Genomic DNA, 20,133 nt, shown 5'->3' on the forward strand with positions numbered 1-20,133 from the left:
GAACATGTATCTAGGTCACTCAGCTAGAGCATGGTTGGTGCTTCACTGGGAGCAGAGACGAAATCTCTCAGAGCAGCTCAGCAGCTAGACCACAGAAAGAGCAGGACTGCCCGGAGGGGGCCAACAAACCACAATATCATCAGCAACAGGCCTCAGGGCACTCTGCTCATGACACCATTCTGCACGACTAATCACACCCCCCTCCAATCTCCTTGTGAGCTGATTGTCATGGCCATACAGTTACCTGAACAGGTTTGTGTTTACTGTAAGGGTCTGAGTGGAACTAGTGAACTACTTCGGCACCCGAGCTGCTTATCTCTAGTATTCTCTGTATATTCCCTTATTCGTATTGTGAGTAGTGTCAGAACAGGGAGCTCCATTAGCCTGGGAGCTGCGAAGAAGATGATTCCACACTGAAAAGTAAAACCACAGAACTCTTCACACATGGGAATCTTGCACACTCCCCCCTTCCTGCAGCTCACAGCTGAACAACCGGGCTCCAGCAAGTGCAAAACTGTGCTGAAAGGCCTGTCGTTTGTCAAAATGCACACCAGTCGCAAAGGTGACTTGATTGGTGGGTGAAATTCCCTCTTTCCTTTGTATTAAGGTGAAGCCAAAGGTCTTGTGACTAATTCCACAACATCAAGCACACCTGGAGGGTAGCACAGGCTCACAGGTTGCAGAACTTCTGCAGTGATGTTGCTCACAGCAGGAGGACGACACCGGGCTTAACCAAGAGGCAGCTGGAAGAAGCAGGAGTTGAGTACTGCCACACCACTTTTCATTGCCAAATGGAAAGAAAATATACACAGTTTCAATTTTTTAATGAAAATATATTAAACATATATTTTCCAGTTACGTAATATACAGTATGTCTTTAACATATTGTAATGATTCAGATCTTTGACACACAGATTTGATAATGTTTTTCACCACGATACCAGTAAATTGTTGTTTTTGCTTTTTTAAATGTACATCTAAACTGGGTGGGTTTCAACTACATACAGAGCAATATGCTGTATTGTATTTCTTTTAGTACATGATGAAAGTCAATTGACTTCCTTTCACACACTTGCCCCCAGGAAGTAGCTCATGTGGTCTGAGCAGCTCAGCTCAGCCCTGTTGAAAGCGGTTCGACCTGTAGTGTTTGGGGAGTGACAGATGCACGAGTGTGGGTGACAGACACTGTGAAAATACAATCCCACCCAGCACCTCGACGAGAACAGTCCAGGACGCCCCAGAACGCGCAGGAACAGCGGACGAATCGGGGACTGCCCTTGTGGTTTTCTGTGTCTGCAGACCCAGGTTCAAGCCTGTGCCCAGACCAGGCCCGAGGTCAAGCGGCAGAACCGATCCGCGAGGCTCCTAGCTCAAGCCGCGACGTCTGAGGTCCTGCTACGGCACAGCCCAAGTCTCCTTGAATCACTCAGCCCCTGGCCGGCAGGGGGCCGGACTCTCTCCAGGCTCCGGGCCCTGGGGCAGGGCGACCGACACAACTCGAGACGCGCAAGATGTAAAGCCAGCATCCCAGCGTGTTGCTCAGAAGCAGCCCAGGGCGCTGCACCTGCCCTCGCTCTCGGTTTGCAGTGCCATGCCTGCTGGAGCCCCACCTGCACGGTCAGCTGACAGACCGGCCTCCTGCGGTCAGAACCAGCCGCCCCACCACCTCGCCCCCTGCCACTCTCTTCACCACGGTTCTATATTAGGAGATTAGGTCCCCCCCCCCAGACTGCAGAGCAGAGATGCTGTTGAAATTATTTCTTTTCTGCATAATTAGAACATTTTAATTAGCACGCGGAGCTCTTTAATTAATACAGTCCCAGGGTGATGGGCGCCGCGCATCGATAAGACTGCTCTCCTCCCTCAGCCCTAATCTGCTGTCATCTGCTCTATTTAAAAACCACCAGCAGAGAAAAATACTTCTTCCATTCTCACTACATGACAATTTAAAAAACCTTCCCTTCTCCCTTTTTTTTGGAGAAGAAAACAGCATTCGTACTACATACCCAGATTTGAAATTTAGACACCCTTGAATTCATTTTCTTGTAGTAATAATAACAGCAATAATAATTATAACAATAATAATCAATACATTCTAAAAACTACTTTTTGTATTTCTTTTCTGCTTGTCTTCAAAAACATATAGTATAATTAATTTTTTCCCCCTTTCGCTAGTAGTAACTTAAATATTTACAAAGATTAATTTACAACCAATGGCCCTGCCCAGTCTGATAAATTTGTCCTTTTTTAAAAATAAAAAGCACAAAAAGAGTTCATAGTCCGCTGTGTTTATATTAGGTTTCTTTTCCCTGCTGTGGGCTCTCACAGGGAGGCCATCTGGCTCAGGACCATGCGGAACTGCTGCGTGGAGTTCGCCAGGTCCCGCACCCTGTCAATCATGTCCTTGGCCGCAGTGGCTGATGGGTACTGTAGCGCCGCTGTCTTGGTGGTGACCACTATCTCCTTCAGCTTGTCACAGAGCAGGTTGCTGTGCTGTGTCACCTTGTTGCGGATCTCCAGGGCCTTGGCTTGCCTGGACAGGGTGTCCCCAATGAAGACCAGCTTGTGGGCGCTGAGGATGACGAACTTGCTGTGCGCCACGAAGATCTTGGGTGGCTGGTTGTTGTTGATGGAGGAGTAGAAGGCGTCGATGGCGTTGTTGAGCGTGGTGATGTTGGCCTCGCACTGCTCGGCATAGAAGAGCAGCAGTTGCCGGTCGCCGGGGCTCAGCTTGCTCCGCGAGGGGGGGTAGTGGGAGGGGGCCGTCCAGTTGGTCATGTCGTTGTCGATGGGACGGGTCACCTCCTGCTCCAGCCGCTCGAACTGCTTCAGCTGGAGGGCAGAGAGAAGAGAGGCGTGAGCAACGAAACCCCAGATCCTATCAGACAGTCCTCTTGAACTCATGACTGGCTCTCTGGGATTATTGCGAACGATAACGAATCGTAATTAATTCACTGTTTCTGGGTGGCGCAGGGCATTGCAATACTCTTCATATGAACAGACCTGTAGGCTGTAGGCCAAAGCAGAGGGGTCTTCACACAGAGAAGCCCCAACAGAAAACAACACAACCAGCTGGGCTCAATACTTAATACTGTATGATGTTATTGGTAAGTATTAATGAAACACGAATGTCCATGTAGACAGTCTGGTTTTCAAGGGCAGAATCAGCTTTTAGACAGAGTGGGTGAAAATCAGAGTATTTTGTTCCAACATCACATTGTTTTTAAATGGCTGTCTAGGCTATGAAAGGTCTGTTTTGGGCCGAATAATGAAGGTGTCCTTATCTTCCACTGCCTGCCATGCAAACCAGTTCTGCCCACACAAAGGAGCGCCTCTCCAGCTCACTGAGCTCACCTGCTGCTGGGCCAGCTGGGCTTTACCCTGTCGGATAATGTTCCCCTTCTCCAACAGCTCCTTCTGGTTTTTCTCAAATTCCTCTTTCCCCTAGAGAGCCAAGACAAAAAAAAAGAAAAAAAATTGTTTGTGAAAAGTACACAAACCCAACTAAAACTAGAACTGCTGACTGGCCAGGGTGATTCTGAAGGCTTTTTTCTACAGCATGAAGCCTTCTGCAGAAGCTGCAGTTTATTAGTCCAGGTTCAAGTCCAGTTTCAACTCTGAAGCTTTGAGAAAAGGAAAATAAACTTTTGAGTTGATGTTGCCATAAGCTGATCTTGCTTGGGGTGACGTTAACGCTTTGTGAGACAGAGGTTAAGACACAGCAGAACCCTGGGCTCAGGAGGTCAAAGAGCACACCGACTAGAGAACATAATCTTATGATCCAGCAGGTTTGGTAAATTTCAAATGATTATTTGGATGGTTCTTACCTTGAATAAACAATAGTAAAATCTGTTGTCTTGATCTGTATTGGAGAGTGAGGCTACCAAACACAATATGGCAGAGATGTCACATTGTGTTATATAACAGGCCAACAGCAGGTGGCAGTGTGGGTCCACCTCACCCAGCCTTTCCGTTCACACTGAAGGCCGGAGGCTGAAGCACACTGAAGGCTGTGCCAGGATAATGCTACTGATTCAGTTGGAGTCCTTTGCATATCTACATTCTACTCCCTGCTGTGCAGCAGGGTAAATACTGGGATCTGCAGCCATTCCTGCTGAAGATGTTCTGACCCTCAGTGCACTGTACTCCATTACATTCAAATGTCAAAAACCCAGGGAGAGCCTCTGGAAATCCCACAGGAAAAGCTAAGATGTACCACTTTTTTATCACCCATTTACCCTCAAAAACTGTACTGTATGTCACACAGGCTACAGACATTCTTTCCCTTGACTCCGTGTCGCCCAAGTGGAAGACAAAAGCACTATGTTGCAGGAACAGGGGTTGGCGTGCATGAAGGACAGCACAGTCAACATGACCACAGCCACTGTGACAACACTGGCCATCTGCTTCTGAATGAAGCTTGAACATGGGGGAAAATCTCTTCAAACATAAAACAGGCAAAAATCTTTCTTACAAAAATCTTTTTTAAAACAGCAAACCCTTTCTGTATCTCCCAGCACGGGCAGATCGACAGAGACTCTGCAGGGTGCACAAAACCAGATATTGCAAAGATCCAGTGGCAACACACGTCTTTAGGTGTGAACTGTCACCTAATGTATGATGCCTTAACACTATGGTTCACGGTTCCATTTCAGATTAAAACTTCACACATCAATAAAGGTGCAACTTCCTGTTTAAAAAATGCTAACAGGATCCTGCCTTTTAACTACATCATGTGTAAATAATGCTGCTATTTGCTGCTATTTCAGATCTAAAACAGTCGGACATTTTTTCCAGATCTTTTCCAGGTTTTTGACATTTGACACCTCAGTGAACCTCAGCTCCCACTGCCCCTTTGGACTCAAACAAACGATAAATGGAAAAGGAGCAGGAATCTGTAAGAGAGAGAAGCGGGGGGAAGTAGAAGAGAAGATGGAGAGAAAATTAAAGGACTCACCTGTAAATGAACATAATCATAGTCCTCCATCCAGCCTCCCTCTGTGTTCTCATACTGACTGTCTAGTGTGTCCTCCGCCATGAACTTCGGTGGCGAGGGCAGTGGTCTGGACTGGATGTTGGGCTTTTCAGGCAGGCCAGTCTGGTAGGCCGAGATGTTGTTGTTATTGGTAACCTGGCCCAGGCTCTCCAGCCCGGCCTGGGAGAAGGTGTGCCTGGAGTCCCCCAGCTGCGGGGTGTGCGGCGCCTGCTGCTTTGTCCTTTTAAACAGTAGGGAAGCGTTCCCGTGGAGGAAGGAGGCCAACTGCTTGGTGTCGTCGGGGACACCCCTGGAGCACATGACCAGGCGGTCCAGGTCGTCCCCTGAGCTGGTCTTGCCAGCCACCAGCACACTGAGGGCCCAGTTGCAGTTGTCCAGCGCCTGGCTGTGCTTCAGCAGTCCCTGGTAGCCCTCCTCCATCTTCTGGACCTGCTTGCTGAGTTTGGCCTGCAGAGTGCGGTCAGTGGCCTGGGCAGCGTTGGCCACTGCCCCGCGGGCGAACTCCAGCAAGTCCTTCACGGAGCTCTTCACCCTCTCCACGGCCGCGCGGATGCCCTGCAGGTTGGCCTCCATCTGCTCGGGGCTGCGCCAGCTGCTGCTGATGAAGGACATGAGGCTGGACACCGAGCTCTCCACGCTGTGCTGTAGCTTAACCAGCACTTCCATGGCCACGTCCAGGTCCAGCTGGAGCTCTCTGCCCGAGGGCTTGGCCGTCACCGAGGACTCCTTGACGGGGATGATGTCCAGCGAGGAGGTGGAGAGGTTGCTGCGCGTGCTGCCCGTGCTGGAAGCGGACAGCCGCTTGAAGCTGATGGTCAGCTCCTCTGTGGAGGCGGCGTCCCGAACCACCTGGGGAGGCACATCATAGATGTAGTCGCCCATGTCCTCGCCCCCGAGCGGCCTGCCCCCGGCCGGGTGCTCCCTGGGGAAGTCGTACACGTCCTGTGGGCGCTCCTTGCGCAAGCTCGGGGGGATGTCGTAGATCTCCTGGGCTGCAGTGGCGTCGCCCTGCTTCCCAGACAGCGGCGGCACGTCATACACGTCGTCGGGGTGCTGGGGCTGGACCGGGGGCTGGTGGGGCTTGCTCTCAGGGCTCTTCTTCATCTTCACGAAGTGCGGGGGGACGTCGTAGGTCTCCTCTCGGATCAGCCCGTCCGGAACGTCCTTGCTCACGGAGGGCGGGAAGTCATACACCTGCGAGGCAGGAAGCACCGGCAATTATCTCCCGGCTCCATGAATCCAAAACAAAACCGACCTTTCCCGAAAATCCCAGCTTTGTAGTGCTGGAAACCCGAACTCTTGCTACGATCCTACACTCACTCTTGCCCGCAGAGCTTGGGAAACTCCCAGCTTGCTTTTGCAGAGGCTCACCGTTTGCTGTACGTGGACGTGGCTCTTCTCCACAATAGGCGGGGTGTCGTAGATTTCCTGCACGCCCTCTCGACTCGGGGGACCCTTCACGACCATGGGGGGGGTGTCATACACCTGCAGGGGACACAGAAGTCAAGGAGCTGAGTCTCAGAGCCTCAGTTCAAGACAGTTCCATTGTACGGTCTAACATAGAACTTTTTCACATGACCCCTGACACAGTCACAGGCCTGCTGAGCAGAAAATAGACAGTGTAACTGCCAGGAGATACAAATCAAGCACTGATGAAAACAAAAATTAACTTCTTGCAGTGTGTCAAAGTGTGTGCATTTAATCTGATTGGCATGTTTCACAGTGGTGTTTTGATTTACTGTAGCTGGCTGTGATTTCACAGACATAAAAAGCCACTTTCCAGCCAAAACTCTCTTTCTCTCTTCTCAAATATCTATCCTGTTAGGTGCAGACATTGTTATTTTCTTCCTTTCCTGCCCACATGTCGGAAGATTGTTCTTTTGCAGCCTGAACAAGAGAAGCACTCTCGGGCCCGAGGACAAATTGGCGTATTGTTGAGACACTCGAACACCCTTTCAGATCGAAGTGCTTCCTTTCTGAAGGGGTTTCCGAGATACTGCTGCTACAACAGACAGATTAACTCGATTGAGAGATTCTCTATAGGACAAATTCTTCTCCCAGGTTTTACATGGAAGTACGATCAGTTTGCTTTATGGACCTCTGCCTCATGCCAAGTTGCAGCAGTGATTGACTCAGCCTGTGAGTGATTTCTGATTGGAATCGATTTCATGATCGACAGTGTAGCGTGAACCCACTACGGACATTCAGAAATGTAGAGAAAATGCATTTAGACCTGGTGTCTAAAATGTCTGGTGAGAGAAATCAATGGACACGATGCGTTACACTGTGCTCACTTCATGAATGATCAGCAAAGTATCCAGTAATGGAGAGAGACCATGTGTTCCCACAATTAATGCAATCCCGTCAACACCAACACTCCAGTCAGCAATCAAAAACATCTACAACCCCCACTGCTCTGGGCTCACCAGCATGCTGATGCCCAGCAGGTCCAAACCCTCACAGAAACACACATAACCCCAGGTCTGACATAGGTTATTAAAAACATTGCTGGATTTTAAAAACTGTAACAATATTAAAATGTTACAGTTTTAGATAAAAATGTTACAGTATTAGAAAAAATGCTGCTGTTTCTTCACACTAGATTATGAACTCATGCCCTTTATTTCTCCCAGTTGTAAGCGCTCTGGGGGAAAAGCGAGGGTGATAGACTGTGGTACAGGTGTCTCTGGAAGACGAACTGTGCCAGCCATGTTCTTTTTAGCAATCGGTGCCCTGGCTGAGCCAAGGCAAGTCCGACTGAATCACGCTCTGACTTTCGATCTACATTAAGACAGTTAAATTGGCCCTGGTGCCTGGTGCCTGCGAGTGAGCAGATCAGCAATTATAGTTCTTCCTGCACAATGAGATACAATGAGATACAAGAGAGAGGAGGGGACCTTGAATATTAACATCAAACGCCAGCTAATCGTTCGCCTTGAGGGCAGATCAGAAGAAGAGACGAAGGAAAGCAAGAGGTTGTTCAACAGCAGCAGCAGCTACGCGGGCTGGTCAGACCCTTTTCGGTCAAGCAGCTCTGCGGTGATGGGCTACGCCTCCTCAATCCCTAACACGCAGTGCTAGTGAAAGACGCGCTGCAGCCTCTGCTGGAACACAGGTCTGCAGCGAGCGCCTGCTCTTCTGACCGCAAGCACACGTACAGGGCTTATTCTTTTTTTAATTCTTGCGCCAGTTTGGCTGTGGGTGACAACAGCGCCAGCAGCGAGGCGCCTTTATTATTAGCACAGGCACAAGAACTGTGAACATCGGCTTTATATAGACTGTGAAACACTGAAATTAAAAATGAAATTCCTGGAAAAGAACTCAGTGAAACCTGAAGGTCAAAAAGGTATTAATTCAAGCCGATGAATAATTTTATGCAGAAGAAGTCACTATGAAATAACTATGAAATGAAAGAAGTCCCTATGAAATGAAAAGCCTTCTTTGCCTGGGTCATTACTGCTCGTGGGCAAGGGCAGCCTGCATCAGGACAGGTGTCGCTTCTGCAAACATGTCAGGCATTTCAAAACCAACAACTGTCCTCCATCTCCAGTCCCCTCTGCCAGTAGGAAAGTTGCTCTGCACTCTGACAGGTAGAACCGGAAATTGAAAAGCACGTATATCACAAGACTGGAAAAGCAGATGAGCCATGTTTACGCACAACAAAGATTCCGACTCTAAGTGGAATTAAAGAACCCCAGCTTCCCATTTATCATCCTGGCAGCGCTCGACGCTAGATGAGGCATCCTGTTCCCCGGGAGCTCGCTCGAGCAGAGGCAATGTGGAGAGTGGCACTCAGCTGAAACCAGCAGATGCAGAGGAATCCCGAGGGAGCTCTGGAGCATACTGCCAGTCGGGAGCTCATTCTGCGCCTGTCTGGAGCTGTCCTGTTCCAGCAGCTCCAGAGCGCCTGCGCGCCCCGGCTCGGGCGGAGAGTCAGCTGCTGGTACACAGCACTGTGCTGCCCTGAAAGCCACCGGGGCCAGCGCTGACCACGGAGCAGATCTGTCCCACCGCCGCACTGGCTGACAGGCCTGTCACTGTCGCTTCTGGCTGCGTGGGGTCATTAGGAGAAGGCCGACAAGCAACTCATTTAAAGGTTTTTAAAAACGGAATATCCAGCATCTCCCTTCCTATGTTTATTTCAAAGTCCATGAAAGTTACCAGTACCAGTTACCAGTCCATAAAAAGGGAACTTACTCGTGGACTTGATTATTCCTAGCATCCATTTCTTACATAGTGTTTTAGAACCATGGTACAGCTGTTTTAAGTTAAAAAAGTTCTTTAGTATTCTGTCTACGAATAATATTTTCCTGCTCAAAAGACACCCATCTATCACACATGCAAACATAAGTAAATCCTGTATATACATGAATAATAAACCTGGGGCCTGGTTTTAAACAGCCAGAGATCCTTCTAAATCCAGGTGGGGGGCTGCACACTGGTGGTTTGTGGAGCGGAGTCCCCATTACCTGTAAAGCGCTTTGAGTGTCCAGAAAAGCGTTATATAAATGTAAGGATTATTATATACTATTATATAATAATACCTGCTGGCTATACTGGAGTTACCTATCGGCTATACTGGAGTTACCTGCTGGCTCTACTGGAGTTACCTTCTGGTTATACTGGTATTACCTGCTGGCTGTACTGGAGTTACCTATTGTCTGTACTGGTATTACCTTCTGGCTATACTGGTATTGCCTATCAGATGTACAGGTATTACCTGCTGGTTGTACTGGCCCCTGGTTGGAGGAACATCGTAGATCTCCTGGGATGGTGGAAGGTGGCGCGGGACATCATACTCGTCCTGTTCTGTCTTTGGGTTTTCATACACGTAGACCTGTCCCACCCTTGTCGGGACAACCACCTGGAAAACAGAACGGAGACCAGCGAGCATCAGCCAACAGCCCGTTGACAACTCTTCGAGAGGGTTTACCTTCGTTGCACGGCAACAAAATCCATTTGAGCACACTGTGGATGAGACTCAAAATAAAAGCCCGGAAGGAGACTGACCAGCTGGAACACTCCATATTTGTACAGTTTTGTCCCACTGTCACACCAGCCCTGCACAAGCAAACACCCACTGCTGACCTCTGCCCTCATTCCATCTCCCTGCCCTTGCGAGTGGCAGCAGTTCAAGCCAGATGTGAAAAGTGCTGGCAGTGCAGTGTGGGAACCCAGACTACTATTGTCTATGGCATTTACCCAGCCTGCAATAACACACATTCCAGCTGACCCAGCCTTAGGCCACAAGAATTATAAGACATTTTCAGGAAAACATCCTGTTGAATCAAGGTGGTGCTACAACAGAGGAGACCACTTCAGACAGGTGCTGAAGGCAGAGCTGCTTGCATAGCTGACCGGTCTTTTGCAATCTGTTCCTTCAATTGCACGCACCGCGCTACACTCCACTGCCCCTGGTTTTGGGAAACTGGCACCAACTGTGGCAGATCTGGGCAAACGCTACAACAGAGGGGTGCCTGTACCTCAAGGGCCCACGGCCACTCTGACACAGCTTGGCTGAGAGCTACTCCACTCTATAAAGGTACTGGAATGGAAATTCTCGTTGAGTGGGTGACATTTTAACAATGAACAGTTTTGGCATTTTATTAAGAATTACAGAAGATATATAGTACGTTGTTTCTAGCCTACAATTCCCCCCCATCTGCCCACCAAAGCAAAACTGAGTTACTGTAGTTATTTATCCATTTCATTTTTGCCATTGTCTCCAACTGCTCCTTTGTAGTGTGATCAGTCATTTAGATTAATCTTTAAAAATTCATTTCATCTGGTTAAAATTTTGTAAATAAAACCTTTTCCCAGTACAGTAATGTTTTTATACAATTACAGAAAGAAGTGCATAGTATCTAATTCACTTACACACTTTGCTGTATCTGTGCTTGTGCAAACACAGCAAGATCTACAGCTCACACTTCAGGGCTCCACCCAGGTGAGCAAGATCACACCGAGGAGTGTGAGATGTCAGAGGACTGTGTTGGGGGTATTCGTGTTAATCATGACTCTGGGATCTCTGGGACAGGGGGCAGTGGCCACAATCGTGAGTCTCCTGCTGTGCAGAATCTCTTGAAAACCTGTCCTCACCGTGACAATAATTATGGAGCTGCAGGTAACAGGGCTGTTTTTAGTTTTCTTCCAGCAGTAATTACTGGCCTGTGCAGCATGGAGTGTAAAGGGCCTGGAAAACTGTAATTTTCATCAAAGCTTCCAAAGAGTGCTGATAAGACCCAACATGCCGGTAAACATACTCAGGAGGAGCACTCCCCACGCCCCTCCCCGTCAGGGGGCTTTTTTAGATAAAAGGCAGGTGGGAGGCCGGAGGTCTTCTCCTCTGTGTGAACGAGGCCGAGCACGTGAAGGGAAGGGAGAATGGCCGCACCGCAGCACTGACACGGGAGGAGACAACACGCTGGGGCTTCAGCCAAGGCACAGCAGGTTGATTCGATCAAAGTCAGTATCGGCGACAAGCGCAAGCTTTTCTCCAGTCCAGCCTCAGCTCTCAGGCTGCTTTGGGCCATGCTTTCAGAGTGTTCACCCACTCCTGTCCCCCTGCAGATTCGTGCTACAAATCCACAATTGTTTAGCTGACAAGGGGCAAGAGTGACATAACAATGAAGGTACTTGCAGTATTAACATTCCGCAATTGAGAAGCCTAAGGATGCGTCAGCTCTGTGTTACAGATTGAAGATTCCTATGTGCTGCTTGTGATTGTGCACGTCTGGCTGCTCTTCAGTTGGAGCTGAAGTGCTGACGTGCTTTGGCAAAGGTAAGAGCAAGGCTGCACATCACACTAGTGAACTGCACTGCGCACATACGCCCCCTGGGGGCCTGGAGTAAGCCTGCCTGTGTCTGATCTCCCTGCTTTTGCTGGCTGTGCTGACCTTAGTACCACCACGCAGCAAGACAGCATCCACAAGGGACACAGCAGCAATGGCAACGACAATGAGATTAATGGAAAATGTTCTCCTTTCCCCCCCACCGTCTTAATTTGCTAAAAGCATACAAAGCAGCCTAAAAAAATCAGCGGTTAGCAACTGAATCTCATTTGGAATAACACAGATCCAGCAAGTCACCGCTAATTTGCAGCTAATTAACTTAGCACTAGGTCAACCCATTAGAATCAGCTGATAACAATCACTTTACAAATGCCTTAATTGAGGTTTTAAAATCAGAATTTTGCTTAAATGCCATTTACCCTGCTTATAGGCTTATTAAGGCAGACATGCTCTAATAAGACAGAGCAATCCTTTCACTGTCTGACTGAAGACCAGCTGATTTCTTCCCATCTTTCTTAACTGCTTTACCGAGAAGCACAGCTCAGAGCTGTTAATCATTACCTAAGCTTTCATTCCAGAATACAGGACAGGTGCCAAACACTCCCAGCCCAGCAATTTCTTTCTGAGTGTCACACTGTAAACAACGCAATTAGCGAAATGTGTGGGCACGCGAGCATCACGCACAGGAAACGTTTCCCGTTTCCTTATTGTCGTGGCAACCTGGTCTCCTTCCCGATGGTTCGGAGAGTGGACAGTCCCTGACGGAATGTCCCAAAAAGCAGGATGACTCGGAGATCCTGTACAAAGAGGCCACAGCGATGCTGGAAAAGGTCGCAGGGCCAAGCAGCAGACCCCTGAACCCAGACGACTTTGAGACGAAGCCTCTCACCTGCCAGAGAACAAACACGCACGCCAGCACAGGGCTTGCACTGCACACAAATCAATGGGGCTCTTGTTAAACATAAGAGAACCGTAAGAACAATGTGACTGCTAATTACACACCACAGTCTGATTAATAACAGGATACTGTATCTTTGCATAATTGGCATTGCCGCTATGAGGACCTGAATGAGAGAGAGATGACTGGAGAACTGTGATGAAGCCTTTACATCATTTGTCTATGAGTGAAGACTGAGGTTTCAAGCACGAGAGACACACATGCAGACGCACCGCTTGTTTAGCCATAGAAAGTTACAAAAAGGTTCCCGAGTCTGCGCAGGCATTACTGCACAGGACTTGCCAATTTTTTATTCAATCATTTTAAACTAAGGAGAAGGACACAGCCGTCTGAGAAACAGAGCAGAAACTGCAGGAAGCAGAACAAGGTGCCGTTTGACTCCGGCCCCATGGGTTTTTTAAAAAGAATTCTGGCAGGAGGCGAGAAAGAAAAATCTAAATATGTCAACAGAACACACAGGCAACTCATGTCTGCTGAATGCACTGCTGCCACTCTAACAGAGAGCCCCTATATAAAGATGACCTTAAAAATACTGACGTTAGAAAACAACAGGGAAACTTGAGAAGAAATCTTGAGATTAGCATTTAGAATGGGAATGCGAGCCATTCCCTGTTAATCTTCAGCCTTAAACGTGCTGGGGTGATAGGGCACCGGTGAGGAGTGGTCATACAGATGTGAGAGTGAGGCTTATCTAAGGAAAATCAATGGTGTTTGACATGGTTATCAATGAGACCCAGCAGGGCAGAGTCACAGCATAAGGACCAGCTGTCACAACACTCCCCTGAGCCAGGGAAACAATGACATCATGAGAGAGGGGTCATGCCCACTGTGGAGAGGAGGAGTATGGTCAGTGACAGCTGTGCAGGGATCACACTCCACTAAAATTAAATCTTGTGATCTCAGTTAGCAGAGACCTCTTTGGGCCCTAGTGACCCAGCTGACAGATTGCAAATCTATCACCCCCACACGCAGTGGGTCCTCTGTCACAGAAACACATGCCGACACACAGAAGGCCATGACATGTCGAGCTGCATCCTGATGCAGAGAACACAAAAGAAACCACCTGGTTCTGACTCCCCTTTTTACAGAGTGCTCACTGAGACACAGAAACACACAGTTCTGTGCATCTCCTCCATCTGGCTCTTTACAAAGCAAAGGAAACAGAATCATTACTGAAGGTGAGCCTTCACTTACTGTACTTACAAAGTAAATATTAGCTCTGCACCAGCAAGCTTTTCTGTGCTGAACAGAACAGATGAGCAATCCCACACACAGTCCTTTTGCATGATTTTTACAGATTCTCACTGAGTTACAGTCAGTCCCTGTGGCTGCGAGCTAAAGCCCATGTTGAGAGAGACACCACAGAAGTGACCTTCTGGCTGCTTTTCTAAAAGCCCCTCAAATAAGTCTTGCAATAAGTAGGACTATCCCACAGTTTGGTGTCTCAAGCAGATTAATACATTAACTGACAGTCTTGCTACAGGGATAATCATTGTACATCCTTATCTTGTATAAAACAGTCTTTTACAGATTATACAAGCAGCTAATCCTAAATCCTTCCCTTGCATGCCACAGTTTCTCTCTCCCAATTTATTTTGCTTCACTTGAATTAGGAGAGTCCAGCAATGGTATTTACTCTGGAACTTTTTTCATCACTATCATCATCATTAAAATATTTACACTGTTACAAGAGAAACTGAGCACACCACATGCATTGCTGAGCAATATCTGCTACTCTTCAGCGCTGGAGTTCCATATAAAAAAGTTGACTGAATCCTGGATGCTGCTGGACTACACTTAGTATTCACATGTGATGGATCAGCAAACACAGGCCGTGCTGTAAAAGTGAGTCAATGGGAGATTATTATGGATCTTTTTGCTGCTTCTGTGTTGTTAAAGGACATGGTTGATAAAGATAAGAACAGCATGATTCATTGTTGTCTTACATAATATAAAAATGCGTGCTCTGTGGTTTATTTTAAAAAAAAAGCACGATAGCAAGTGTGGTGCTTGTGAATAAAGATACGCATTTCTGGGCCAAACAACACAGGGCCATATCCGATCATCAGTGCTGTTTTTAACTGTTTCTTGTTATTGACCTGAACGTTTAACAGGTGGCCATGCACCACTACCATCAACTGCCCCCTGGACAGGGTCACCATCTGTGTCCCCATTGTCCCCAAGTCTCTGAGGGTGGACAATGGTCTTTGTGAGGGAAGGCCGGGCATTGTCCTGCAGCGAATGCTTTGCCCTCTCCTGCTGCTGCTGGCTGAAGTGCCATCAGTCTCCCCCCGCCCTGCGGTCCAGCTGGGACAGGGGGTGGGCCGACGCTGCTACACTCCCACACTCACAGCTGTGAGCTGCAGGTCTGCTTGCCTCAGGTGAGCAGAGTGTCCATCAGCAGCGCCTCCTAGAGGGTGAGGCCACCTGCAGCGGATTGGCTGGGGAAAGTCCCGTCTTAGCTCCTAGCTCACTGGAGAAGGCAAGACTGGCATCTTGTTAATGGGCCGGTGGTCGGGCTGAGCTGGGATTGAAAGGCCCACGCCAACTGACTCAGCAGCAAACTACACCCAGGCTAACATCAGTGAGGCACCCTACAGAGAAGCTGCCAGGACAAGGTAATGCCAGGTCACGTCTGCATGTGACAGTCACAGTCACATCAGTATTACTAGGAAAGCAACTGGTCCCAGTTCACTACTCTTCACATCCCCCACATTTGCACAAAATAAGTGCAGCTCGAGCTCCAGTGATATGTGGTTGTGATCTGCTCACTGCTGGGGATGTCTGGTGACAGAGAGGAGAGACTCACCACTGTCAGTTCTCTGTCAAAACCCCCCAACCCTCCGTGAAGTTGCAGATCTGTCACTGCTGAGAGGTCTGAATGAGATTCACTCCTGCTGCACGCCTCGGGATCTGCCAGGCTGCTAGGGCACACCAGCGCTCCAGTCGAGATCACTATCCTGTCTGTATTGCGCAGGGAAAAATGATTTGTTTCTCCAGCGTTAACCATGGCCAGCCCCCTGACTCCACATGCCCTAGTCATGGATATTTACAGTGGATATAAAAAGTCTACACAACCTTATTGAAATTGCACCAAACATATCTTTTAGAATTAAGGCCAAAAAGTTCACCCTTTGTCTCATTAGACCATAAGACAGTTTCCCACATGTTTAAGGGTAATTGAATGTATTTTTTTGCAAAATTTAGCCGGGTTTGGATGTTCTTTTTTGTGAGAAATGGCTTCTGTCTTGCCACCCTACCCCATAGCCCAGACATGTGCAGAATACGGGAGATTGTTGTCACATGCGAGGAGTGACCAATGCCAGAAATTCCTGCAGCTCCTTTAATGCCGCTGTAGGCCTCTTGGTAGCCTCCCTGATAAGTTTTCTCCTGTCCTATCATCACCTTTGGAGGTTGTCCTGATCTTGTCAATGTCCCTGTGGTGTCACATTTTCTCCACTTATTGATGATAGTCTTCACAGTGCTCCATGGCACATCCAATGCCTTTGATATTCTTTTATACTCCTCTCCTGATCAGTAACGTTCAACAATAAGATCCCATACATGTTTTGTCAGCTCCTTGTGGACCATGGCTATCCCAGTAGGATGCAACCATGAAAAGTTCATGGAAATTCTACAGGAACAGCTGATTTTTATTTGGGGTTAATCAGAATCACTTTCATTGATGGCAGGTGTATGCTATTTACCTTTGGACATGATTTTGAATGTGGTTGGTTAACTCTGAACACAGCTACAGCCCCCATTATAAAAGGGTGTGCACACTTATGCAACCAGGGTGTTGTAGGTTTTTTCATTTCAATTATTTTTCCTAATAATTATCTATTTGTTTTTCTCTTGAATTTTGTTGGTTGCAAGGTCACATTAAAGATGGAAAAATGTCTAACATGATTTATCTTGATTTCTGGCTTTACATCACAAAAACCTGCAATTTCAATAAGGGTGTGTAGACTTTTTATATCCACTGGATATCAGTTCCAGCAGGTCTGCAGAAAACGAACAGAAGTATCTGAACTCTTAATGAATTGCTTTTTTCCAGGAAAGAGAATTTAACAAAGTAAAAGATATGAGGGTTTTTGTTTCACATTTTGTACAATCTGTACCCCAGTGCTGAAGCAACGTCTTCTTTTTAATCTACGACACTGCCCACTCCTCGGTCTTACCACTGAGGGACAAAACGTCCCAGCTCAAAGCCCCATCACCCCGGGGCGCACGGCTGTCTCTAGGATCTATCAACTGAAAATGATGCAGCCATGTGTCCCAGGACACTGTGCAGGGCCAGGAGGAATCAGTGCTTCCCAGGGTGTTACAGGCACTGCGCTGGATGGATGTGGCCTCACCACAGGCGCTGACAAGCAGTCTGCCGCTGCAGCAGACCTGTGTTAAAATATAGCTGAAAATAAGTGAAGACTGGGCTGCTGTCCCGGCCCCTGGCCTGGACACGGAGCTCAGCCCCACTCTAGAGTCAGCCCCTCTTTGATTAAGCGATGACGGGTGGAAAGGATTGCTCCCACACCACACCTCGCTCCATTGCCACACAGCACCGCTCAGGAGGAGGCTCTGCAGGGGTCTGAAGGCCAGGTGCTGCTCGGAAACAGCATGTCTCTTAAAAAGACCACATCCCTGCCAAACAGCTTCTCCTCCCCACAGCTGACTCCTCTTCCACATCAGTAGAGCAAATGAAAGCACCAGGCTTGCGAGGAGATAAAGAGCAGGGGCATTTTCAGACATTTAGCTTTCTGACCTCTTAAGCACAAGGAAGATTAATAGACTGCTGTCCTTCTGCCTGTGTTATTAATGATTTTGATCACATCTTCAGGGCTCAACAGTGTTAGAATCAGCTTTAGCTTTAGAATTGAAATCAGCTTTTACAACGGAAAAAACATCAGAGACAAAAGGCAAGGCCGCCAGCAATGCACAAGGACTGTTTTTTGGGGTTTGGAGGTTCATCTTCAAGGGGTTCACAGACATTCCAACTTTGCTAGACATTCACTAACTGCTCCTGGGTCTGTTTTAGTCTCTCAGATGTGGTTCACATCACAAATCACACTGCTGGGCACAATAGCAAATGTCATCCTCAGTCCAGAGACCACAAGACCGCAAAGCACGCCACTATTTTAAGCCCTTTTGTGAGGCTCAAAGCACACAAATAGAAAGTCAGGTCAGGCCTCTAGTTGAAAGCAGATGGCACAGGGAGGAGGCTGTCCCAGCAGAGGCCCGAGCACTGTGGAGCCGGTTCCCTGAGTCCACATTCAGAGGCCATAATGGTCCGCCGGCCTGGCAGGCCGTCCTTTTAACACACAACGCTGGCGAGGGAGCTTTCCATGTGGTCTGAGAGCCCCTGCCCTGAGCCGTCCCTCCCAGCGCAGGGCACCAGAACGGCCCCTGAAGTCATTTGAAAATAAACGTCCTCCTCGGCGGGACGCAGGAGCAGCAGTTGCAGGCTGGGGGCTCGTGCTGGAGCGGGGCCAGGCTGCTGCCGCGGCACGGGCATGTGAATTATTTACTGAATGTACTGTAGCTGCCGGGACGCCAGGCCATCGCCACTGCCACTGCCATCGCCACTGCCACTGCCACTGTCACTGTCACTGTCACTGCCATCGCCACTGTCACTGCCACTGCCACTGCCACTGCCATCGCCACTGTCACTGCCACTGCCACTGTCACTGCCACTGTCACTGCCATCGCCACTGTCACTGCCACTGCCACTGCCATCGCCACTGTCACTGCCACTGCCACTGCCATCGCCACTGCCACTGCCACTGTCACTGTCACTGCCATCGCCACTGCCACTGTCACTGCCACTGCCATCGCCACTGCCACTGCCACTGTCACTGTCACTGCCATCGCCACTGCCACTGTCACTGCCACTGCCATCGCCACTGCCACTGCCATCGCCACTGTCACTGCCACTGCCATCGCCACTGTCATAGCCACTGCCACTGTCACTGCCATCGCCACTGCCACTGCCATCGCCACTGCCATCGCCACTGTCACTGCCATCGCCACTGTCATCGCCACTGCCACTGTCACTGCCATCGCCACTGCCACTGTCACTGCCACTGTCACTGCCACTGCCACTGTCACTGCCATCGCCACTGTCACTGTCATCGCCACTGCCACTGCCATCGCCACTGCCACTGTCACTGCCATCGCCACTGCCACTGCCACTGTCACTGCCACTGCCACTGCCATCGCCACTGCCACTGTCACTGTCATCGCCACTGCCACTGTCACTGCCACTGCCACTGCCACTGCCACTGCCATCGCCACTGCCACTGCCATCGCCACTGCCATCGCCACTGTCATCGCCACTGTCACTGCCATCGCCTCTGTCACTGCCACTGCCACTGCCATCGCCACTGTCATAGCCACTGACATAGCCACTGCCATCGCCACTGCCATCGCCACTGCCACTGTCACTGCCATCGCCACTGTCACTGCCACTGCCATCGCCACTGTCATCGCCACTGCCACTGTCACTGCCATCGCCACTGCCACTGCCACTGTCACTGCCACTGTCACTGTCACTGCCATCGCCACTGTCACTGTCACTGCCATCGCCACTGCCACTGCCATCGCCACTGCCACTGTCATCGCCACTGTCACTGCCACTGTCACTGCCACTGTCATCGCCACTGCCACTGCCATCGCCACTGTCACTGCCACTGCCACTGTCACTGCCACTGTCACTGCCACTGCCACTGTCACTGCCATCGCCACTGCCACTGTCACTGCCATCGCCACTGCCACTGCCATCGCCACTGCCACTGTCACTGTCACTGTCACCGCCACTGCCACTGTCATCGCCACTGTCACTGTCACTGCCACTGTCACTGTCACTGCCACTGTCATCGCCACTGCCATCGCCACTGCCATCGTCACTGCCACTGTCACTGCCACTGCCACTGTCATCGCCACTGCCATCGCCACTGTCACTGTCACTGCCACTGTCACTGCCACTGTCACTGCCATCGCCACTGTCATCGCCACTGCCACTGCCACTGCCACTGTCATCGCCACTGCCACTGCCACTGTCATCGCCACTGTCACTGTCACTGCCACTGCCATCGCCACTGTCACTGCCACTGTCACTGTCATCGCCACTGTCACTGTCACTGCCACTGCCATCGCCACTGTCATCGCCACTGTCACTGTCACTGCCACTGTCACTGTCACTGCCATAGCCACTGCCACTGTCACTGTCACTGCCATCGCCACTGCCACTGTCATCGCCACTGTCACTGCCACTGCCCCTGCCATCGTCACTGCCACTGCCACTGTCATCGCCACTGCCATCGCCACTGTCACTGTCACTGCCACTGTCACTGCCATCGCCACTGTCATCGCCACTGCCACTGCCATCGCCA

General features: G+C 49.5%; 1 protein-coding gene across 2 annotated transcripts in view; it reads right to left on the reverse strand.

The window, feature by feature from the left end:
- Nucleotides 1-807: 807 nt before the first annotated feature.
- bcar1 (BCAR1 scaffold protein, Cas family member) overlaps nucleotides 808-20,133 on the reverse strand; it is a 72,673-nt gene continuing 53,347 nt past the window's right edge. For both annotated transcript variants that reach the window (XM_088614180.1, XM_088614179.1), the window contains exons 3-7: nucleotides 9,717-9,860; nucleotides 6,368-6,481; nucleotides 4,958-6,190; nucleotides 3,355-3,444; nucleotides 808-2,832 (exon numbers count right to left, since the gene is read on the reverse strand). In XM_088614180.1, the coding sequence (XP_088470306.1) occupies nucleotides 2,323-2,832; nucleotides 3,355-3,444; nucleotides 4,958-6,190; nucleotides 6,368-6,481; nucleotides 9,717-9,860 (2,091 nt within the window). In that variant the 3' untranslated portion in view covers nucleotides 808-2,322. The remainder of the gene's footprint in view (nucleotides 2,833-3,354; nucleotides 3,445-4,957; nucleotides 6,191-6,367; nucleotides 6,482-9,716; nucleotides 9,861-20,133) is intronic.

This window comes from Lepisosteus platostomus, chromosome 20 (genome assembly GCF_059453375.1).
Source record: "Lepisosteus platostomus isolate fLepPlt1 chromosome 20, fLepPlt1.hap1, whole genome shotgun sequence".
Classification (NCBI taxonomy): Eukaryota; Metazoa; Chordata; class Actinopteri; order Semionotiformes; family Lepisosteidae; genus Lepisosteus; species Lepisosteus platostomus.